Consider the following 25,091-nt stretch of genomic DNA (forward strand, 5'->3'; position numbering starts at 1 on the left):
TTTCTAAATCAGGACGAGAGAGGGAAGCAGTGCTGATGACATCATCGATATATTGGAGAAAGAGTTGTAGAGTCATAGAGTCAGAGATGTACAGCACGGAAACACACCCTTCGGTCCAACCTGTCCAGGCCAACCAGATATCCCAACCCAATCTAGTCCCACCTGCCAGCACCCGGCCCATATCCCTCCAAACCCTTCCTATTCATATACCCATCCAAATGCCTCTTAATTGTACCATCCTCCACCACTTCCTCTGGCAGCTCATTCCATACACGTACCACCCTCTGTGTGAAAAAGTTGTCCCTTAGGTCTCTTTTATATCTTTCCCCTCTCACCCTAAACCTATGCCCTCTAGTTCTGGACTCCCCCCCACCAGGGAAAAGACTTTATCTATTTATTCTATCCATGCCCCTCATAATTTTGTAAACCTCTAAGGTCAACCCTCAGCCTCTGATGCTTCAGGGAAAACAGCCCCAGCCTGTTTAGCCTCCCCCTGTAGCTCAAATCCTCCAACCATGGCAACATCCCTGCAAATCTTTTCTGAACCCTTTCAAGTTTCACAACATCTTTCCAATAGGAAGGAGACCAGAACTGCACGCAATATTCCAACAGTGGCCTAACCAATGTCTTGTACAGCCGCAACATGACTTCCCAACTCCTGTACTCAATACTCTGATCAATAAAAGAAAGCATACCAAACATCTTCTTCACTATCCTATCTACCTGCAACTCCACTTTCAAGGAGCTATGAACCTGCACTTCAAGGTCTCTTTGTTCAGTTACACTCCCTAGGACTTTACCATTAAGAATATACTTTCTGCTAAGATTTGCTTTCCCACAATGCAGCATCTTGCATTTATCTGAATTAAACTCCATCTGCTACTTCTCAGCCCATTGGCCCATCTGGTCAAGATCCTGTTGTAATCGGAGGTAACCCTCTTCGATGTCTACTACACCTCCAATTTTGTGTCATCTGCAATTTTATTAACTGTACCTTTTACGCTCGGTGGGGGCCAGGATGGGACTGGAACAAGGAACGTTCCATGTACTCCACAAAGAGACATTGGGCCTATGGGAGTACCTATGGTCAACTCTTTGACCTGGAGACAGTGAGAGGAGTTAAATAAGAAGTATTTGATGGTGAGAATGAGCTCAGCCAGGTGAAGGAGGGTGGAGGTGGGGATGGTTCCAACCTTTGTTCCCGTATTTCAGGTATATATCTTTTGCCAATTTACCAAGTTCATAGGTGCTGGTTAAAACAGAGTTTGCTATATTCTTTTTTTAATACATGCCTTGATTATCATCTGATTTATTCTCTGCCCTACTGTATAGAAACTGATCGGAGTCCTATAGAGCAGTCCAATCCGGGCTATCCTTCCTTTGTTAACTCTTATCCCTGCTCATGTGGATTCCACATTTTCCAATCCAAGAACATTTCTTGCTATCATATTTATTACATCTTATACTAACAAAGTCACAACACCACTGTTTCTTTCCTGCTTGTCCTTCTGAAAACTCATATACGCCTAAGTGTTTATTTTCCACCTTTGATCTCAAGAGTAATTAGCGATGGGCAACTTTAAAACAAAACTTCAGTCACATGATGAGGGTGTTGCTGGCTAGGCAGCATTTATTACCCATCCGTAATTACTCAGGGGGCAGTTAACACTCAACCACATTGCTGTGGGTCTGGAGTCACATGTAGGCCAGACCAGGTAGGAATGGCAGTTTCCTCCCCAGGAAAGCTCCCAGGGTGTCTGGATTAACAGTCCAGTGATAATACCACCAGCCCACCGCCTCCCTTGAGTACCTGACCCACTCCCCAAATGTTGCCCTTGGCAGTAATACCCACACCCCACGAAAGATTACTGAAAATAAGCAATTCATTCTGACAGAATAGGTCCATACCTTACAGGTGAGAAGAAGATCACATTCTTCAGTCACTTCCCAGCGCAAGTACTTCTCAAAATAAGGCCCTAAAATTTTGATTGAATAAATTTGAACATCAAACACAATTAAAATTGAGGTAATAAAATAATTCATCATAGTGAAGTGTCAAGGTTTCACTGTGGGAAAATGTGTCTAAAGAACCATTTTTCTGCTTATGGGTTGAAAAGAACCTTCACAAAATTATTTTATTTGTTTATGAAATGTCTTGAGATGTTTCTTCATGTGAAAGCCAACATTATAATGCCACTGATTTGATCATTAAAATGCAGCATTCTGTGATAATGTAAAATAATGACAATCTCAGCAACAGAAAATCTAACCATACACATCATATAGAACAGAGTAAGGATAACAAAGTGTTAGATTACAAACTAAGTCTTCAATAAGTGTGGTTGGATGTGTGGAATTAGTGCATTAAGGTAAAGAATGGTCAATTTTAATAAATTTATACCCATGAAGGAAAGACAGTTTAAGACTGTGAACATGAAGGTTGTAATTCCACTAGCTTTTCATTTGACTCTTATATTCCATGTGCAAAACAAATATCTATTATTTGCTCTAGAACCTGTAACGATCTAAATGCTGAGTAAGTTTCTTATTTTGTGAATTCTCTCCGGTTCATTGCCAAATATGGGGAGGAAACATCCTTCCTTTCGGTTGGTTTAATTTAGTAAAAGTGGATATTATATCATTCGGCTGCAAAACAAAACTGGCTACAATACAGCCAGTTCCGAAGCATGCCTGTGATGCAAGGATAAAGCTGCAACATGAAACTGTAAATTAGTAACTAAACCAGGGCCAATGGCTTTGTGCAAAGGCCCTTCACCTGCAATGTAACCACACAAATAAGGTTAGTGACATTTTGGACTTAGTTACCTTGTTTTCTTTCCCATTCATTCCTCTGGAAATCAGACTGCGATAAAGTATCTCTGAACTCTGAAAAAATCAGACACAGAAAAGCATGTATTTTACATGTTTAAGTTCTATTTAAGTGCCTTTTAATTGATGAGCCAGTATATGCTTTTAGCAGAGAGTTGATCCCTAACCCCCAGTGAGATATTTGAAGCCTAATTCCTGGTGAGTGAAGGTGGGGAGTTGTATTCTGATTGGTATCCAGTATCTTCTTGAGAAGACTCCTTATCACTGGGATGTGAAAATACTGTCCTGAAAATTTGGACTAACTTTTAAAGATGGTAATCACCTTGAATTTATTAAGCAACTGAGTTTTACTCACTAGGCTAATGCTTTCACTACTTTCCAAAGCCAGACTGTAGGTACATGATTTGTGAACCTACTCGTCAGTTTAAAAAATCCATTTATTAATATTTCATCAATATCAAGCTGACTTTTTTGTTATAAAGTTACAACTTCAAAATCAAGCTATTGTGCATCTATGTCAGTGTATATTCTCCATATGTGTAAATAGTTCATATTAACTTATCATGTTTCCTTTCTCTCACCAGTCTAATCTAAATTTGAATGCTGACAGGGTTTGTGTGTCAATCACTAATCTTATCAGTGAATTAAACTGTGTGAGAGAGCAGGCTTCTGAGGCTAGGTGCTCACATGGTCCTTCATGATTTCTCAATATTGGGAGTTAGGCTGGTTCTATCAATCATGTTCCCTCCTTTCACACTTTACAGTTCCTGTGCTTTCTGTAGCTAACGTGCTCCTTTCTTTCCGAAAAGACTTGCACGCAGAGGGTTGTGAATCGGTGGAAGCTTAGTCTTTTGAGTAAGTTAGAAGTTGGTGGATTTCTGATTACGAATAGTGCAAAGGGTTGAGGTTGAGTGAGTAAAAGGCATGGAAGTGTTTGATCAGTATTGATTGTATTAAATGGTGCAGCATGCTGGACAGGCTAAATGGCCTAATGCTATTCTCCTGACCCTATGTTCCTAAAATTTGCACCAATCCAATTCTGGTGCTTTAGTTTTAGCATTTGCCATTCTCTAGTTGGAACTTTAACCAGAGGGTCATTACTCCCGTGGTGCTCATACACATTTACTTATCCATCTGATGGACAGCGCTACTCTTACTTTTAATTAGAAAACACAAGAATAGATTGAACCAGTCTGTGTACTTTACTCTCTATTTCCAAACACCAATTAAATGCTGCATTTTAATAAAGAACAAAAAGGAAACACATTTATTTGCCGTATTCACCAAGTAAAAATAAAGTTTGGAAAGCTTGTATTTTTACTGTTTTTTCAACAACTCCCAATTATGGCCTTCATTACAGTAAACATCTGAAACAAGGTGCCCCATGCAAAAGAATTGCTCAATTAAGGAACACAATTGAATGCATATATTTTGAGAAACTTTGTAATGATGAGTAGAAAGATGGAATTGTTAGGGAGAGAGATCCAGGTTTCATCTGGGAGGGCAAAGAGAGGGAATTCCACAAGATTCCAGAGTTGTAAGAATTCAGGGTAAGGCACAGAGTTAGAGAGGATTACTAAAGTAGGATGAACAAGGCCTTCTGGGGAATTTTAAAACAGACCTGGAGTTCATAAATGAATGGGAGAATGGAGAATGGGAGTATTATGTGAGTAGACGGGGAATGGGCCTAACATAGGAGGTCAAGCTTCAAATCATCTAAAAACCCATGTAGAATACCTCTAATTTCATCCTGTCCAGGTTATGAAAAGTAATAAAAGGTGACAGTTACAGAAAATGCGAGGGTGGGGAGGATGAAGAACATTGTGGAGCTATAAGTGGTTTGCTCAGGAGCAGGGCATGAATTTGAAGCTTAGCTCCAAGTTAAATGGGAACAAATGCTCTCAAACTCAGTATCTGGGAACAATGCAATGTGGGATTGTCTCATTGAGTTTGTGTTATGACATGTCAATTCAACCTGCTCTTGGCTGAGTGACTCCATTAGCTTTCTGGATATAAAACAACAGTGTAATTCAAGAATACATTCAAGTGAATTTAACTTACTTTCATCAATCAGCACCAATGTGAACTGACCCTTGGCTTTTCCATCCTGTAGCTGGGCAGTGTAGGAGCCTTCATCTTCATCAGAAAACTTCTGAATGATCATTTCTATGATCCCATTGGCTTTATCAAAATTGATCTTGTGAGTCTGTGGAGAAAAGAGTCCAGTTTTTATCATTTCCTTTTCACACTCCAATCTTTCACTCCTTTTTTTTTAATCTTTTTGTTCACTGTGAATTTACATTTCCTATTACTCAACCCTAGCCATGTCTATTTCACAATTCCTCAAACTGATTAGATAAACAGATACACAGTTGTATCCAGCACCTCAATGGCCTCTACTCTTCAGTATATTGTCATTAGCTCACCCTCAGAGCAATTTCCCAGGTAAAACATAAAGCCTAAACATACACGGTCAAGTCTCTCTCAAAGTGGATGACAGTAAATGCTCTGCTACAGACAATTATAGCCCATTTATATAAAACCAATATTAGCTGGCATTAATAACAAACACGACTGAATGCAATTGCCTCAACATTCAATTTAGAGGAACAAAACGGACTAAAAACTTAATGATGGCTGCAGTATGTTTATTCATGGCTACTCTTAGGTTCAGGAATTCAGACGTATTCTGAAACTAGGGACTGAGAGCACTCTTGATTTGCCAAAAGGACCATTAATGTTTATGAAGCTGTCAATTTCAGATCTTTTCTCTGAATTACAAACTTTACATCATTTTTATTATATGTCTTCTATTACTTGTATGTGTTAGCAGCTACAAAAACCACAATAGTCTCTTGTTGAGTTGCGTGTAGCTGTAAACATTGTTTATCTACAGCACACCTTCAATCCCTCTTGGTATTTTTGATTGTAATTATTTCCATTTTTGCCAATTTACATCCCTTTCTGTCTTGTAACCAAGTCGATTCTCACGAGGTTACCGTTCTATGTGTCAGCCTTCACTTGACCAATGTTGAAATGAGAGTGCTGGGCCCAATCCGGTCTCTGCTCTAAACCCACTGCACACTGGGAGAAGCAGCTGCTGGATTGATATCAGGATTAGGAAGGAACTGAAATAAGAGCAGAGGCCAATATCCCATCACCAAGTCACCCTTTATTTACACATGGAGAGTCCTTGACCCTGATCCAGCTGTCAGAATGATCATGACAGGAACATCAGTTCAATTTCTTCATTTACATCTGAGGTCAGCTGACCCATCAACACTTTAAAAAAACCATTCATGTGATGTGGCTAGATCAATATTCATTGCTCATCCCTAACTGCCCTATGCATGTGGAAGTGGTGAGTCACTTCCCAGTAAAGAGTCATGTAGACATGACTGATTAAGAAAATTAGGGATCCAGTGACTTTTTTTTTAAAAATGAGAATCCAAACCCGTGGTCATTATTGCTAGTTTTTAAATTCCAGATGTGTTTTGTCAATTGAACTTAAATTTCTTGGAAGCTGCCGTGGGATTTTGAGCACTTGTCCAGGCTCCAGGCTTGCTTGTCCAGTAATATGACCATCAGATACTATCACCCTCATGATCCCAAAACACAGCAGGAATTGAACTCTTCTATGCTAAATTTACAAATTCGAATCAATTCATGAAATAATCTAACATAAAAAGGCTAGTCTCAGGAATCAACTTGTGCTCACTGACCTACATTGGCCCCCAGTTAAGAAATGCCGTGAATTTGAAAATCTCATCCACATTTCTGATGTCTCCATGACTTCACTCTACCTTTATAAACTCCTTCAGCCCTAAGATCTAACAAGATGTCTTCACTCCAGCAATTCTGATCTGTTGACCATTCAGTATCATCCCACCACTGGCAATGTGTTAAACTGCCTGCTTCTTAAACCCTGGAATTTTCCCTTTAAATTCTCTGCCTCTCTATCTCAAACCAAATGCCTTTATCAGTATCTGCTCTGGAGATGCTAGCTCTCCTGGAATGGCCAGCAGCCTCTCAGATTCATTGCCAATCTCTCAGCCGCTATTACAAACAAGCTGGGAGCTTGTAGCTCTATAGGGCTACATTAATTCACTCCCAGAATACTCAGTCCTTTCAGTTGATCAGAATAGATGATGTGCAATTACAGGCAGAGCTCCAGTGTTATCATTTAGTTGGGTCTGGCAGGGATGCCGGGACCAAAAGGAATAGGTGATGGCGATATTAATTAATGGAAGTACTTGACTGGATGTATATAAATGGAGGAGGTGCTCTTGTGGGGCAGTGGTAATGTCCTTACCTCTGAACCATGTGGCCTAGCTTCAAGAACCACCTCCTACAGCAGTGTGTCAAAACACACATGAACAGGTGGATTAAACATATCTATAAGTGTCAAAGATGTGGCATGTGAGCTGAAATGAACTCTAACTGATAAAATATCTGACTGGACTCTGTCTAAACAGCCTCTGGTATTTAACATGATACACAGATGCAGAGTATTGACACAGTTAAATTGCAGTTCTGGAGGTATGTTGCACTCTGAATGCTCATGGCTGTCATTCCTCACTGTGCTGCCAGGGACCAGTAGTGACTCTGACAGTGAGCACTAGTGAGCCTCAAGTTGCAGAGTCGACCCAGTCAGTCTCAAGCGAGAGGGAGATAAGGAGCAGTGAATCCAAACCCATCCATCTTGCCGGAAGGTAACGTTACTAGTGGAGTGGTTGATTAAGCCATGGACCATGTCTGCCTGGAAAATTCAGTCCAGCATCTGGAGAGCTTTAATGGCTCTCATGCTGGAAATGAAAAACCCCCTGAGAGTTTAATTCAAACGGGTTGGGAAATGACAGGTGAAAATACATTTTGGTGCATTCAATGCAAGTTGTTGGTGTTGGGATGACATCCCTGCAAAGGCAACTTGGAGATCATAAGTGTCAACATTTCCAGGAACAATTCTTCAACAATTGACAGTAACATGAATAAGTATTTAATACGAAAGAAGGTGACTGTTTTTAATTATTAAAGCTATATCAAAGTATATCTTAGTGAAATATTTAAATGAAGTATTGCAGGTAAAGGTGGGAATTTGCTTATAAAATAATGATTTATCAGAGCTAAGAGTGAAAAGTCACAGGAAAATGAAATTACAAGTAAAATATTGTGGATTGAAACTATGAAACAAAACTTACCGGAGTGCTTGAAACTTCCTTCTCATTAAAGATGAACCGTAACTGTGCAGCTGGTGATAAACTCTCAACCTGCAACCAGAGACGAACAGCACCCTTCTCCAGATGCTCAATGGCCCAATTCGATTTCACCTTAATTACTGACAATAACACAAACCAGCCAACTGTGTTAACAGCTTTTACATTTAGATCACATATCAATGATATTTCCACCATGGGCTTGGTTACTGGCAATAATGATGTCCCCATCTATTGTAGATCAGCTGTCAGGCCATTACATTGTTTGTCCAACACTGTTGCATCCTCATGTCTATTTCTAGCAGAGCTCCTGTGATGCTGCTCAGAATACAATAACAGGAGCACACCATTTATTATTTTTAGGAGGCTAAACCTGAGTAAGACCTGAGTGGGGTGTGGAAATGTGGGAACTTGATGCATAGGAGAAAGGAGGTGAACAGGGAGGGGAACAGAGGTCAATGGGAGAGAGAGGTGCATGAGGGAGAAGGAGTGAATGGAGGGGGGGGGGGAAGGGGTGAACGGGGAAAGAGGTAAATGTATTAAAGGAGTGAATGTGTTAAAGGGCTAAATGAGGAAAGAGGTGAATGTGTTAAAGGGGAGAATTAGGGAAGGAGGTGAATGTGTTAAAGGGGTGAATTAGGGAAGGAGGTGAATGTGTTAAAGGGGTGAATTAGGGAAGGAGGTGAATGTGTTAAAGGGGTGAATTAGGGAAGGAGGTGAATGGGTGGAAGGTATGCTTCGTCTTCTACCAGTTTATCAATCTCCAGCAATTGATGAGTTTTGCTTCCTTTGTCCCTAAACTAGAAAGAGCAGGTCTCTGTTACATTACTTCAGCTGTATTGCTGAACAAAGACACATTTAACTGAAGCTTTCTGTGTTGTACTAAACAGGACAATTTGCAAGAAGTGCCAAAGTAAAGTTGGGAAACTTTTTATACCGTATCAAAGAGAGTGTTGATATGTTGGCAAGTGTTCTCTGATCGGTGGAAGCATTCCCATGGAGAAAGCACTTTTTCAGGATAATTATCAAGGTCAACTGATACACAAAGGAAGGACAGGGTAGCTCCAGTCCCAAGAACTCACATCTGTGCAATGTGGGAACTCCAGGATGCTTTCCGACCCCTGGATAGCCAATTGGAAATCAGCAGCCTGAGGTCCAGTGTTAAAACGGTGAGCAGTGGTTGACCCTATGAAGGGCTTTGGGAAGCTGAGAGCTATGTGGATGGTTATGGAGGTGACTGTGTAACTTAAGAGAGTACAGGAAGTGAGGGACAGCTGAATACCAGACAGTTGAGAAAGATCAGGCAAATGGTACAGAAGATACTGAATGCATGGACTCTCCAAACAATAATCAGTTCAGAACACTGAGGAAAGGGATGGTTAATTAGGGAAGGGCATGACTCCATGAGATGTTCAGCTGCACAAGGAGCTACAAAGAAATCTGGAAGAGTCATTGCGATAAAAGTTTCAATCGTTAGGGAAATAGATTAGTGGGCCTGCAGCTGCAGACGTGACTCTAGGCTAGTGTATTTGTTCCCTTATGCCAAGTAAAGCATGTCACTGAGCGACTGTGGAGTGTCCTGAAGGCAGAGGATGAACTGTCAGTGGTTGTGAAATAGGGCTGAGGTTCTGCAGTCAGAAGATTGAGAATTAGGGAGAAAATTAGTAAGCTGGACCTCAAAAATAGTATTCTCCAGATTACTTCCAATGGCTAGAGGGAAGATTTCAGACCCTTGGGTCATTGGGACTGATTCTGGAGCACATGAGACCTGGGTGTGCTGGACAGGTCAGACATGAACATTCTGATGTTGACTGAGGGGTGGACACTTGTCCAGACACAGGGGCAAACTCCCAGGCTCATCTTTAAGATATTGCCATGAGGTCCTTTATGGGGTCCACCTGAGAGGGCAGTTTTACACCTTATTCAACAATTCTAACAATGTAGCACTCCTTCTGTCCTGCATTGGAGCTTCAGTGTAGGTCAAGCTTTAAGAACTCTAATGCCAAGGAGGTTAGATGGACGGCTGGAGTGTGGTGCCTAATGAAGCCAATTGCGCAGGTTCAATGCCTGTGCTGGCTGAGGTAGTTCTTGGATCTTACCTTTAAGTACTATTGTTGTATAAATGATGATGAGTAACCCTCAAACAGCAGCACATTACAGGAATGATGATATTACTTACAATTTTCAACAACATAAGAGAAACCTTATAACAACAGAAAAAAACTTACACGGGTTTCTTTTTTGATGGCTCAGTTTCTTTAGATTCTGCAACTCTGCAAAAAAAAGTTTTAAATCCTTACACCTAAAAATATTAAGGTAGGTTAGCTTGTTTTTCATAAGATTGGAGATAATAGTTTACCTTCATCTGTTAGAGTATGACTAGATGAAACTCCATCAGTTCCGGTTACAATGACAGAGTAAATACCCAAATCCTCTTCTGAAGGATCAATCAAGATCAGTTTAGATCTAGAAAAAGAGATTTCAGTTCACATTTCTCACCATCACTGTAAGGCAGTCTGTTAAGACAATTTTCTCTTTTAAGTGCGAGATTTAAACCAAGTTTTCCCTTTGAATTTCTTCTCATTGGGACAGTAAATGAATGGGACTTAGACACTTCTAACAAACGTTTTTATTCTGAGTATAGGGACCATTACCCAGTGATCCAGACAACGCTGGGAAATAATTTCAAAACTTAATCCCCATTTTTCTTTCCTCATCATTTTGTTTTCTTTTCTTGTGCAAAAAATTATTTTAAACCAAAAGGAATGTTCACACTTTAACATGAATGCTGCAAACATGAGGAAGTTGAAAATGGATAATTAAAGGAGGAGGTGATTGCAAAGTGGAAAATAAAACTATTGGAACTTAAGATTTCCTTTTCAGTTTGCCAAAATGTGAGAATTATCATCATTAGCATTTTTTAGTAAAATTTTCTAATCCTGGATTGAGAATAGAGCAGACATAATTTATCACCCATTCAAGTATCCATCCCCCACCGGGTGATCTGAGGTCAAGGCTGTGGTAATAATGAGAGCCATGTAATTGCTGCATTGCAAATCGGGATCTATCTTGTTGCTCGTTTTGAGACTGAAATTCCAGAATGTTCCAGATTCTTACGTGTCTCCAGTTGTTTCAATCAGCACTCTCTCAGGGCTTGATATTTCTTCATAATCCTTGCACCAAATAAACTTTGATGTATCAACAGCCTCAGGGGTCTGCAAAGCCAGGAAAATATTCCCATCTTCATCGACACCGACATCAATCTCTGTGGTGCCTGTGGAAGTTAACAGATCTGCCTCATTTCATGTTTATACACAAGTTCCACTGATTCATTTATTAAATTTCATCAATAGCAAATAAAAGTGTATTACATGGTGACTTACAATTTAGCCTGGCGTGTTATTCTTGTAAATATGTGGATTAATACTAGCCTTGTTCCAGTAACAAGCTGGCTACACAGGGTTGCAACAATCTTTCAATTATGTGGCTCAGAATACCAATTGTTTTTATTCCAAATGAATAAATGCTAAAATTCTCATGATAGTTTTCCTGAAAACTTTAGGAGAGTAATCCCAATTGAAAGAAAAGTTTGCATTTGCGTAGTACCTTGCTACAGGACATCAAGTAGCACTTTACAGCTAATGATGTACTTTTGAAGTGTATTCACTGTCATAATGTAGGAAATGCAATAACCAATTTGTGTACATCAAGATCCCATCCCATATGGTGATAATGTCAAGATAATCCGATGTTGTGGTGTTGATTGAGGGATTAATATAATTAAACTCAAGAAGGTTCAGAAAAGATTTGCCAGGATGTTGCCAGGTTTGAGTTATTAAAAACAGGCTGGATAGGCTGGGACTTTGTTCACTGGAGCATAGGTGATTGAGGGGTGACCTTGTAAAAGTTTATAAAATCGTGAGGAGCATAGATAGGGTGAACAGCAAAGGTCTTTTCTCTACGGTAAGAGAGTTCAAAACTAGGAGGCACATTTTTAAGGTGAGAGGAAAAAGATTTGAAAAGGACCTGAGAGACAATGTTTTTCCACAGCATGGAATAAACTGCCAGAGAACATGGTGGATACAGGCACAATTACATAGTTTAAAAGACTTTTGGACAAGTACATGAAGAGGGAAGATTTGTAGGGACATTGGCCAAGTACAGGGAAGTGGGACTAATTTGGTTTGGGAACATGGCCGACGTGGACTAGTTGCAACAAAGGGTCTGTTTCCATGCTGTATGAATCTATGACATTGTAGCTCTATGACACAAGGAAGAACTCCACAGGGCTTTTTACAACAGCACCATTGGATCAATTATATTCACTTAAAAGGGCAGGCAAGGCCTCAGTTTAGCAACAACAACTTATATTTATATAAAACTATTAATGTAATAAAATGTCCTAAAGCATTTCATTGGAGCATTATATGACACTAAGTCATGTAGAATACATCACAGGAGGCGACTGGAAACTTGATCAAAGAGACAGGTCTCAAGGAGCATCTTAAAGGAGGAAAGTGAAACAGAGAGTCAGTGAAATTTAGGAAGGCAGTTTCAGAGCCAGCAGCCAAAGGCACAACAACCAATGTTGGAGAAATCAACAGCTTTGCATCTTGGTTAACAGAACAAGCTTCAACGGAAATTAGTTTCTCTGGATATTCAGAAAGACACTGTACCTGGTCTAGTTTCTGTAAGAACAGGGTCAGATGGCAATGAGGGTAATCCAATTCCAGCTGAATTTAATGCCAACACACGGAAGGTATAGGTTTGGCCTTCTTTCAAGTCAGAAATCTGATAAAATCGAATACAAACATGTGGGTCACATAAATTGCACTTTACATCCACTGGTGGATTGGGGAAAACTATTTCAACTGCTGAGGAGTCTTGGACTCTAGGTCATCATCTCCAATTTTCAGCCAGAACAGTCAGAGGTGAAATTAGGAAACACACAAAGAGGGTACAAGTTTGTAACTCACTTCTGGCTTTGGCAATCATTGTGAGATCTGATTATTAATTTTAAAATTTGTGGCTGGTAGTTTTTGTTGATCAAGTTAAGGGTGTGGGCAAAGTAGGATAGGTGTCAGAACTGCTTTGGTTGAATTGAAATATGGAAAAGGTTTGAAGGCTCACTTCCTTGGAGTGACCTACATTATCCTTTCTGCACAGATCCAGGGTTCCTGGGAGGTCTATCATACTCCCCCCTATACAAGTCTGCAAAGTCCTATGGTACTGTTCGTTCATTAGAGAGAGAAAAATGACCAGTTTTAAGTTCAACCTGTGAGCCAGCACTCCTCAGACAAGGGCTAACATTGAGAATGTGGGACCCTCAGGTAGGGCTGGAAGTTAGCCTACACTGGTGTCAGGCAGCATCACAAAGCAGCTGCCCAGTTAACTGAGCTAACCAACTGCCCATATCAAAGCTCAGTCACTGGACAGCTGCTGCAAAATCAGCTGGAAACGAGGTTTAAAATATATTTAAAAAGGGATTGCAAAACATATTTCATTTGTGATATTGCTGCAATCCCAGCACAATCAGAAGAATTGTTTTTTTTTGTGAAAATTTATGACAGAATAACTGACACAGAAGTAATCAGCCCCAAAGCTAAAATGAAGCAGAGTACTTGACAGTGACATATAAAATCTCAGCATGCAGAAAAACCTGCTCTGAAGGTCTTAGAACTGAGTATTCCAAATTCCAAAGCAGCTGTCATATTTATCTTTACTACTAAGCTCAAGTGCACACTTGCAAAGAAATAATATTAGACTTTAAAACTGGAAATGCAGTAAATTAGTCTTTTCATTTTTATGCTGTAATTGCATCTAGACCTGTCAGTCCTTGCTTAGACTGGAGGCTTGTGGATGAGGATTATGTCTCGTAAGTAGATCATATTCTCCCTCAGGTTTCCCTCCTGGCTAATTTCCTCCTTAACATACTCAGTGACCAGGGCACAGACTGCATACAGTCAAATCAGATGTTACTCCAAGCTGTTTGCCTGTTCCACTCCTCTGGAAGTGAAACAGTGACCTTCTTAGCCAACTCTCCACTATAGTCAAATTCTCTCCGTTGTCTGAAATGCTGCCAAAAGCAGCAGATTCGATTCAGTGAAAGTGAATGAATCCTAATTAGCAGCAGGAGACCAGGCTGACGTTGGGAAGGTGGGATACTCTTTAAAATGCTCACCAAAGTCACAAGGAACCTGTTCACGTGAAAAATTAACAGATATAAAAAGTTGGTCACAATCCTGAAATGGTGAGTTAGAAGCTTTGTGATGTCATCTTGTATAATCTTAAAGCAACCCAGGCAGGCCAGGAGACATTGATCTACTTAAACTTATTGCATCACCATTCAACATGAACCCCATAGATGAGCGACCAAACTCCCTTTACCAGCTCTGCCCAATGTCCCTTAATACCACCAGACAGTAAGAAAATGATCAGTCTCAGATTTAAATTAAACTATTGATCAAACATCAATGGTCATTTGTGAAAGAAAATTCCAAACATTCACTTCCCTTTCTGAGAAGAAATGTCTCCTAACTTTACTCCCGATCTGGGTCTCACACCTGAATTCTGCCTCCTGGACCTAGACTCATCAGCCAACAGAAACAGCGTCCCCAAATTGACTCAATTTATTGTCCTTACAAATCGGACAAGTTATATGAGTCCTGAATACTTTGGGGCTTCCATTCCTCCCCCGACTTTACATATTTATTATTCCTTTCCTGCATAGCTGTGCACCATAATCTTTTCCTGAGTAAGAGGGCAGTTAATTTTTCTCATCAACATTTTTCAAAAACACTGATTTATGTTGCATTAATGTTAGTGAAACTTATTAACAGAAGACTTCCTGTTCCTCAGTCTCTGCTTTGGCATTCAACCAACAGTTAACATTGCGTGTGACAGTACGTGCAACAGTGTGTGAGACACCGTTCTGAGAATGAGTTAGAACATAGAACAGTACAGCACAGTACAGGCACCTTTGGCCCTTGATGTTGTGCTGGCCTTTTATCCTCCTCTAAGATCAGACGGAAGATAGTACAATGAAAGGTGTGTAGGTTAGTGCTTATCCAAGGTGTGCTTATCCAAGAGTCACATAAATGTCCCTAATGTCTCTGACTCTACTCCCACCGCTGGCAGTGCATTCCACACACCCAGCACTCTGTGTAAAGAGCCTAGCTCTGATATCTCCCCTAACCCTTTCTCCAATTACTTGAAAATTATGCCCCCTCATGATAGCCATATCCACCCTGGGAAAAGCTCTTTGGCTATCCACTCTATCTATGCCTCTCATCATCTTGTACACTTCTATCAAGTTGCTCTCACCCTTCTTCACTCCAATGAGAAAAGCTCTAGCTCCCCCAACCTTTCTTCATAAGACTTGCTCTCCAGTCCAGGCGGCATCCTGGTAAATCTCCTCTGTACCCTGCGTAAAGCTTCCACATCCTTTCTGTAATGAGGTAACCAGAACTGAACACAATATCCCAAGTGTTATCTGAGTCTCTCTATTCTACCACAGGGAAAATCACCTGACCTTCTCTTTTCACCACACTGATGGGGTTGATGAGACTGACATCTTAACATCCCATGGAATTGCTGAGGTTAAAATCCTGTGAATGTCATGGAGTCTCTTGAACAGAAAATGGCACCAGATTCATCTCATTCACATTGCTGGAGTAACACTGTGGCGCTGACAAGTCCCTCTGTTTAATAAGGAACAGACTCAGAAGATCATTTACCAACCCTCATGTGTGTTTTCGGCGTTGGCTCTTTATTTAAGGTTTTCCACTCTTCTGAATCAGCTTCACACATCTGCACAATGTAGCCAGTGACAGGGCCTGCCCCTGTGTATACTGGAGGCTGCCACAGAAGCACAAGCGAGGAGCTGCGTACTTCAGCAAATACCACATCGAAAGGTGGCCCTGTGGAAACAAGCTGCAAACTCACTTTGAACTTTCAAAAGCAATTTAACAATCACAAACAGGATGGCATGTGCAACTCGGGCAAGAAGAAGAGGGGCTTCCACTTTGATAAACCACATTCATTTTATATCATTCATGTAAATTTAACCAAGGGTCTCACATGTAACAGTGCTGGATATAGAAATGTAGAAACATAGGAAACAGGTACAGGAATAGGCCATTTGGCCCTTCAAGCCTGCATTACCATTTAATACAATCATGGTTGATCATGCAATCTCAGAATTCCATCCCCACCCTCTCCCCATACTCTTTGATTCCTTTAACCACAAGGGCCACATCCAGGTCCCTCTTGAACGTATCTAATGAACTGGTCCCATCAGCTTCCCGCTGGAGAGAATTCCACAGGTTCACAACTCTGAGTGAAGAAATTTTTCCTCATCTCAATCCTGAATGGCTTACCCCTTATTCTCAGACTCCGAGTGACTCCAAGTTCTGGACTTCTCCAACATTGGGAACATTATTCCCATATCTAGCCTGACCAGTTCCATCAGAATTTTATATGTTTCTGCGAGATCTCCCCCTCATTCTTCCAAATTCCAGTGAGTATAAGCCCAGTCGATCCAATCTTTCCTCATATGTCAGTCCTGCCATCCCAGGAATCAGTCTGGTGAACCTCCGCTGGGCTCCGTCAATAGCAGGAATGTCCTTCCTCAGACTGGGAGACCAAAACTGCACACAATACCCAAGGTGTGGCATCACCAAGGCCCTGTATAACTGCAATTGGACTTTCTTACTCGGATACTTAAATCCTGTCGCTTGAAGGAGGGCATGCCATTAGCTTTCGTCACGGTCTATTCTAGACTTCAACATGCATTAGGGAGCACTAAAGGGAAAAGTGAGTACATGTCTAATTAGATTGCACTTAGGATAAAGTATGAAGTGATAAAACAATAAAACCATAAGTAATAGGAATTGGAGTCTTGATAGGATCATAGTTCATCCAACATTTCTCAGTTTCACTTTTCTGACTTTCCTCATAACTCTTCATTGCCCTACTCAACATGAATCTATCTATAATGGCTTTAAATATACACAAGGTCTCTGCCCTCACAGCTCTCTTTGGAAAGGAATTCCAAAGACTCATGGTCCTCAGAGAAGAAATTCCTCCTCATCTCAGTCTTAAACTGGTGCCCCTTCATTCTGAGACTGTATCCCCAGTTCTAAGCTCTCCCAGGAGGGGAAACCTCCTCTCACCATTTACCCTGTTAAGCCCCTTTCAGAATCCTGCATGTTTCAATGGGATCACCTCTCATCCTTCTAAACTCAAGTGAGTAGAATCCCAACCTGTTTAACCTTAGCTCACAAGTCAAACCTCCCACAATGGGACCATCCAAGTGAACTTTCTTGGAACAGCCTCCTTAAATAATTAAGGATTATTGAAATAGTATTAAAATACTGCTGAAATAATCTTACATTATTTTTCTTATCTTCACTCACTTCTTTGTGAAGTGTATGAATCAATGCAGGATTAATATCAATGCTAATTAATGATCTGAACTTGTTCATTGCTTCTGATGCTGTAACTATCGAAGACCAGCTGACAGGGTGGTGAGTACAATATGGGGCAGAGCTTTCTGGGCTACTTATTGCATCAGCATTCTATTTTTTGAAGTTTAGCTTAAAAAGAGAGACAGCAACTCACCAGGCTCTGGCATAGTCCACTCTTCACATTTAAATTGGTCACTGGCTTCAGATGGTTGCCCAACACCAGCCCAGTTCATTGCAAAGGCACGGAATTGATAAAAAGAACCTTCTGTTAAGTTTTGGATCTTCAGAGGAGAGAATATCAAATGTTAATCTCACAGGCATGCTGCAGTGCTCAATATCAAGTTCAATAATTTTAGGGCCTGAACTCCCCATTTCCCTAGCCCCCTGCCACATACACCAGGCCTTGCTATCAGATAGTCTGCCATTACACACTACCTATTGTCAGTCACTAACAATCTCCATTAACAGCTGTTCACCCACTCAGCCATTCCTTTGTCTGGGGTTTAGATCAGAGTGGTGCTGGAAAAGCACAGCAGGTCAGGAAGCATCCGAGGAGCAGGAAAATCGACATTTCAGACAAAAGCCCTTCATCATCATCTATTCCTGATGAAGGACTTTTGCCCGAAACGTCGATTTTCCTGCTCCTCGGATGCTGCCTGACCTGCTGTGCTTTTCCAGCGCCACTCTGACCTAAATTCTGGTTTCCGGCATCTGCAGTCCTCACTTTTGCCTAGTTGCTTTTAAATTTACTGCGAAGTCTCTTGCAAGGATGCCTACCTTGAAGAAGCTCTCCTCCTCTCTCTACAAGAATCTCAGTGAGTCTCTCTCTCACACTGCAACCCCCAGGTCATCTCCTCTACCCTGAAACTCTTCAACCATGTACTGAAACAGACTTGTACCACAGCCACATTTCTCAGTGCCTGCCTCAGTAATCAACTGATCCCACATGGACTCCGGACTACATTCAACCCAACACAGTTTGGAACCGAACTTCTCTATTCCTGATGAAGGGCGTTTGCCTGAAACATCGACTCTCCTGATCCTTGGATGCTGCCTGACCTGCTGTGCTTTTCCAGCACCATTCTGATCTAAACTCTGGTTTCCAGCATCTGCAGTCCTCACTTTTGCCTAGTTGATTCGCTCCTTTGTCTGTCCAACTGTTTTTCTCTCTCTCTTTGGGCTCTATCCTCACCTATTGCTTACTCCCAAATATCCCCACACCCACCAGCCTACCTTCTGCATATAAATTGACATTTTCCTAGCTGCCATCAGTTCTGACTAAGGGTCATCGGACCCAAAACATTTACTCTGATTTCTCTTCACAGATGTTGCCAGACATGCTGATCTTTTCCAACAATTTCTATTTTTGTTGATAATCTCAGCAGGTCTGGCAGCATCTGTGAAGAGAAATCAGAGTAAATGTTTTGGCTTTGGAGATCCTTCCCCAGAACAGTTTTTATCAAGTGTTATAGAGTCAGCGAGTCAGAGATGTACAGCATGGAAACAAACCCTTCAGACCAACCCGTCCATGCTGACCAGATATCCCAACTCAATCTAAACAGGAATTGCCCGCATATTCCAACAGTGGCCTAACCAATGCCCTGTATAGACGCAACATGACCTCAACTCCTGGACTCAATACTCCGACCAATAAAGGAAAGCATACCAAACGCCTTCTTCCCTATCCTATCTACCTGCAACTCCACTTTCAAGGAGCTATGAACCTGCACTCCAAGGTCTTTGTTCAACAACACTCCCTAGGACCTTACCATTAAGTGTATAAGTCCTGCTAAGATTTGCTTTCCCAAAATGCAACACCTCACATTTATCTAAATTAAACTCCATCTGCCACTTCTCAGCCCATTGGCCCATCTGGTCAAGATCCCGTTGAAATCTGAGGTAACCCTCTTCGCTGTCCACTACACCTCCAATTTTGGTGTCATCTGCAAACTTACTAACTATACCTCTTATGCTCACATCCAAATCATTTATATAAATGATGAAAAGTAGTGGACCCAGCACCGATCCTTGTGGCACTCCACTGACCACCAGTCTGAAAAACAACCCTCTACCACCATCCTCTGTCTTCTACCTTTGAGTCAGTTCTGTATCCAAATGGTGAGTTCATTATTCTGTGGTACAAATTCAGGCAATTACTCTGGAATGAAGACTGTTCAAACTGAAGTCATTTTTAATTTTAAGGTTGATAGCATTACTCTTCAATTTTAACTAGGTATGCAAAGAAGTAAAGAATCATGGAGCTGATCTTTATTACATCATTACATATTCCTCCATCAATTCATTACCCTTTTCATCATTCTGGTCTATACAGATAACATACAATGAAGGATTGTCCCAGTATTTCCCACTCAATCTGTTTTACAGAAGTCCTTGTGACCACTCTGTCCATCTTAGTTTGAAAATGTCTGAACTTAGCTTTGCCCCGGCCCCAGGTTTCTGAGCAGAGTTTAGAAACTTTATCTCTTTTAGTAAACTCCCCATTTCACCATTTCGTGGTGTGGGTTATCACTGCATCATACGACAGGAGGCCTTTGCGAAGCTGAAGGAAGGGTTTCACTCCTTGATGAGGAACAAACCACATGCATTCAAGTGTTTAAATGCATGTTTAGTTGGTGCATTTCCCTGGACCAATCACATTTCACTTCTCATTTAATATTGCTGTTAATGTTAATCCATTTTATTGAAATCACTATCTTGGGAAAAGTGTAGAAACTAGTTAGAAATGCCCAGCCATCATGTTTATTTATCTCATTTTGACAAAACAAGGACATGAAATAAATTGAGGTTATACCTATAGCCTCATAATATCTAACATACCTTGTAAAGTTTTGTTTTGATAGGTTTAATATTAACTTCATGCCACTCAACATCTACCGCATCACAGAAATCCAGGAAATAGCCTAAAATCTCTGGTCCAATTGGAAATCTCGGTTCCTTCCAACTGATAACCATTTCATTCTTTCCAGAGGACAGCTGTGTCAGGCCATAAGGAGCTGATGGAAGAACTTCACAAGAAAATAAACACATTAGACAGAAGCACAGCAAAGATTATTAATCTTTCTAATGGAATTCCCTGCTGTACTAGTGATTCTATCTGACAATGTGTTGCTCTTCAAGGGAGTTATTCAATCTGCTCCTGCTACAACCTCCATTGGTATGCTAAACCAAAATCCAGCCTGCTTCTCAGTAAAGTCTTGCTTTCCTATGCCTTACCGGAAACTATCCTTCATGATTTGCGTTCAAAAGTCTGCTAGTTTAGTTATTCAATACCAAATCAAATATTCCTCACTTCTCTTCTACACCTCTGAGCTACAGTAATACACAATATTTTCTTTTTGCCTTCTTCTTTCCAATGAAAAGTCCCATGAACTTTGAATCGACCCTCTTATTTTATTCTCCAGTTGCCTAATAAACCAGTAGTTGTTCTGTACCTTGTTCAAATAATTCTTATTTATCCTGTAGTGTAGCTTTCAGAACAGCACAAACTACTTTAGTTGTATTCTCAACAATGTTGCCTGATAATCTTTGATCTGTACAAATTTGAAACTCAGGGGTCGGTCCTGAAGGCTGTAAGATCTGGGAAATGAGATGCTGTTCTTCCAGCTTGTATTGAGCCTTGTTAAAACACTGTGGCTCAGACAGAGAACGGTTAGCGGGGAGCATGGTGTTATGATGACGTGGCAGGCAACTGGAAGCTTGGGGTAGTTTTTAACGTACAGAGTGGAGATGTTCCGCAAAGCGATTGCCCAATCTGTATTTTGTTTCACCAATGTAGAGGAGACGGCATGAGAATTGAATGCAGTTGACTAATTCCATCCATAACATTGTGTTGAACAATTTCAGAGGATGGACACCTTCCTCCATGTTTGTTACACACTCAACACCCCCAGGTCTCGTTCTGTAATGGGCTGCTCCCAGCATATCTAACGCATTTCCAATTAATCACATTTCTTGTTAGCACCCATTCAGCATTTATCTCTCTCTTGGCTTGTCATCAGCAATCCTTTTATCTGCTTCTCTCTCTGGAAACTGTCTGCATCTATTCCTCTCACTCCTTTCCCCACCCCACCCCCCTTCCCCCGCCCATTCCCTATCATCAGTATAAATACCATCTTTTCAGTTCTGATGAAGAGCCGCTGGACTTGAAATGTTAATCCTGTTTCTCTCCCGACAGATGCTGCCAAACCTGCTGAGATTCTCCAGCAATTTCTGTTTTTGTTCCATACTTCTTTGATTTGTTTATTGCTAACAATCCGATCTCCACTTGCTCAGAGTGTCTCCAGTAGGGGATCAATGACAATCAAAACAACAAGTAGGATTCCTCCATGCTCCTCTACGTAGGTGGCTTTGTATCACACGTGGACTTGGGAAGTTCCGGTAAACTTGAGGAGCTACACAAATTGTTGTTGTAGGTGTTCAAACTCAACGCCTTCTGGCTCAGTGGTGGGAATGCTAACACTAAGCCAAAGGCTTGCTTCAACAATGGGGCTAAGAGAGGGGACAGGGTAGTTCAGGGGCAGGGCAGCATGGTGGCTCAGTGGTTAGCACTGCTGCCTCACAGCACCAGGGTCCCAGGTTCGATTCCAGCCTCGGGCAACTGTGTGTGGAGTTTGCACATTCTCCCCGTGTCTGCATGGGTTTCCTCCCACAGTCCAAAGATGTGCAGGTCAGGTGATTGGCCTGTAGTGTTAGGTGCATTAGTCAGGGGTAAATGTAGGGGAATGGGTCTGGGTCGGTTGCTCTTTGGAGGGTCGGTGTGGACTTGTTGGGCCAAAGGGCCTGTTTTCACACTGTAGGGAATCTAATCTAATCTAATTTAATAATGGCTTGCCAATTGTTCTTGCATTTGTTTAGAATCATAGTCATAGAGATGTACAGCTTGGAAACTGACCCTTCGGTCTAACCCATCCATGCCGACTAAATATCCTAATGCAATCTAGTCCCACCTGCCAGCACCTGGCCCATATCCCTCCAAACGCTTCCTGTTCCTATACTCATCCAGATGCCTCTTAAATGTTGCAATTGTACCAATCTTCACCACATCCTCTGGCAGCTCATTCCATACACGGCCACCCTCTGTGTGAATAAGTTGCCCGGTAGGTCTCTTTTGTATCTTTCCTATCTTATCTTAAACCTAGGCCCTCTAGTTCTGGACTCCCCGATCCCAGGGAAAAGACTTTGCCTATTTACCCGAGCCATGCCCCTCATAATTTTGCAAACCTCTACAAGGTCACCCCTCAGCCTCCGATGCTCCAGGGAAAACAGCCCCAGTCTGTTCAGCCTCTCCCTATAGCTCAAATCCTCCAACCCTGGCAATATCCTTGTAAATCTTTTCTGAACCCTTTCAAGTTTCACAACATCTTTCCAATAGGAAGGAGAAAGTGAGGACTGCAGATGCTGGAGTACCTGAGTTGAAAAATATGGTGCTGGAAAAACACAGCAGGCCAGGCAGCATCCGAGAAGCAGGAGAATTGACATTTCGGGCATAAACCCTTCTTCAGGAATTCCTGAAGGGCTTATGCCCAAAATGTCGATTCTCCTGCTCCTTGGATGCTGCCTGGCCTGCTGTGTTTTTCCAGCACTACATTTTTCAACAATAGGAAGGAGACCAGAATTGCACACAATATATCAACTGTGGCCAAACCAATGTCCTGTAAAGCCGCAACATGACCTCTCAACCCCTGTACTCAATACTCTGACCAATAAAGGAAAGCATACCAAATGCCTCTTTCACTATCCTATCTACCTGCGACTCCACTTTCAAGGAGCTATGAACCTGCACTCCAAGGTCTCTTTGTTCAGCAACACTCTCTAGGACCTTACCATTAAGTGTATTAGTCCTGTTAAGATTTGCTTTCCCAAAACGTAGCACCTCGCATTTATCTAAATTAAACTCCATCTGCCACTTCTCAGCTCATTGGCCCATCTGATCAAGATCCTGTTGTAATCTGAGGTAACCCTCTTCGCTGTCCACTACACCTCCGATTTTGGTGTCATCTGCAAACTTACTAACTGTACCTCTTATGCTCGCATCCAAATCATTTATGTAAATGACAAAAAGTAGAGGGCCCAGCACTGATCCTTGTGGCACACCACTGGTCACAGGCCTCCAGTCTGAAAAACAACCCTCCACCATCACCCTCTGTCTTCTATCTTTGAGCCAGTTCTGTATCCAAATGGCTAGTTCTCCCTGTATTCCATGAGATCTAACCTTGCTAATCATCTCCCATGGGGAACCAAATCGAACGCCTTACTGAAGTCCATATAGATCACATCTACTGCTCTGCCCTCAATCCTCTGTTACTTCCTCAAAAAACTCAATCAAGTTTGTGAGACATGATTTCCCACACACAAAGCCATGTTGACTGTCCCTGATCAGTCCTTGCCTTTCCAAATAAATGTACATCCTGTCCCTCAGGATTCCCTCCAACAACTTGCCCACCACCGACGTCAGGCTCACCGGTCTATAGTTCCCTGGCTTGTCCTTACCGCCCTTCTTAAACAGTGGCATCACATTAGCCAACCTCCAGTCTTCCGGCACCTCACCTGTGACTATCGATGATACAAATATCTCAGCAAGAGGCCCAGCAATCACTTCTCTAGGTTCCCATAGAGTTCTAGGGTACACCTGATCAAATCTTGGGGATTTATCCACCTTTACCCGTTTCAAGCCATCCATCACTTCCCCCTCTATCATCTGGACATTTTGCAAGATGTCACCATCTATTTCCCTACAATCTATATCTTCCATATCCTTTTCCACATTAAATACTGATGCAAAATATTCATTTAGTATCTCCCCCATTTTCTGTGGCTCCACACAAAGACCACCTTGCCGATCTTTGAGGGGCCCTATTCTCTCCCTAGTTACCCTTTTGTCCTTAATATATTTGTAAAAACCTTTTGGATTCTCCTTAATTCTATTTGCCAAAGCTATCTCATGTCCCCGTTTTGCCCTCCTGATTTCCCTCTTAAATATACTCCTACATCCTTTATACTCTAAGGATTCACTCGATCTATCCTGTCTATATCTGAATATGCTTCCTTCTTTTTCTTAACCAAACCCTCAATTTCTTTAGTCATCCAGCATTCCCTATACCTACCAGCCTTCCCTTTCACCCCGACAGGAATATACTTTCTCTGGATTCTTGTTATCTCATTTCTGAAGAGTTCCCATTTTCCAGCCGTCTCTTTACCTGCCTCCAATCAGCTTTCGAAAGTTCTTGCCTAATACCGTCAAAATTGGCCTTTCTCCAATTTAGAAGTTCAACTTTTAGATCTGGTCTATCCTTTTCCATCACAATTTTAAAACGAATTGAATTATGGTCGCTGGTCCCAAAGTGCTCCCCCACTGACACCTCAGTCACCTGCCCTGCCTTATTTCCCAAGAGTAAGGTCAAGTTTTGCACCTTCTCTAGTAGGTACATCCACGTACTGAATCAGAAAATTGTCTTGTACACACAAAGAAATTCCTCTCCATCTAAACCTTTAACACTATGGCAGTCCCAGTCTATGTTTGGAAAGTTAAATTCCCCGACCATAACCACCCTATTACAGATAG

General features: G+C 41.5%; 1 protein-coding gene across 2 annotated transcripts in view; it reads right to left on the bottom strand.

Moving 5' to 3' along the window:
* myom3 (myomesin 3) overlaps nucleotides 1–25,091 on the bottom strand; it is a 109,652-nt gene that overhangs the window by 28,427 nt on the left and 56,134 nt on the right. For both annotated transcript variants that reach the window (XM_043717220.2, XM_043717219.2), the window contains exons 17-27: nucleotides 20,348–20,535; nucleotides 17,664–17,790; nucleotides 15,783–15,961; nucleotides 12,719–12,833; nucleotides 11,160–11,316; nucleotides 10,402–10,508; nucleotides 10,271–10,315; nucleotides 8,028–8,164; nucleotides 4,891–5,035; nucleotides 2,827–2,886; nucleotides 1,909–1,976 (exon numbers count right to left, since the gene is read on the bottom strand). In XM_043717220.2, the coding sequence (XP_043573155.2) occupies nucleotides 1,909–1,976; nucleotides 2,827–2,886; nucleotides 4,891–5,035; nucleotides 8,028–8,164; nucleotides 10,271–10,315; nucleotides 10,402–10,508; nucleotides 11,160–11,316; nucleotides 12,719–12,833; nucleotides 15,783–15,961; nucleotides 17,664–17,790; nucleotides 20,348–20,535 (1,328 nt within the window). The remainder of the gene's footprint in view (nucleotides 1–1,908; nucleotides 1,977–2,826; nucleotides 2,887–4,890; nucleotides 5,036–8,027; nucleotides 8,165–10,270; nucleotides 10,316–10,401; nucleotides 10,509–11,159; nucleotides 11,317–12,718; nucleotides 12,834–15,782; nucleotides 15,962–17,663; nucleotides 17,791–20,347; nucleotides 20,536–25,091) is intronic.

The sequence above is a fragment of the Chiloscyllium plagiosum genome, unplaced genomic scaffold (assembly GCF_037043375.1).
Source record: "Chiloscyllium plagiosum isolate Xiang-an unplaced genomic scaffold, Cpla_swu_hap1 HiC_scaffold_30, whole genome shotgun sequence".
Taxonomy (NCBI): Eukaryota; Metazoa; Chordata; class Chondrichthyes; order Orectolobiformes; family Hemiscylliidae; genus Chiloscyllium; species Chiloscyllium plagiosum.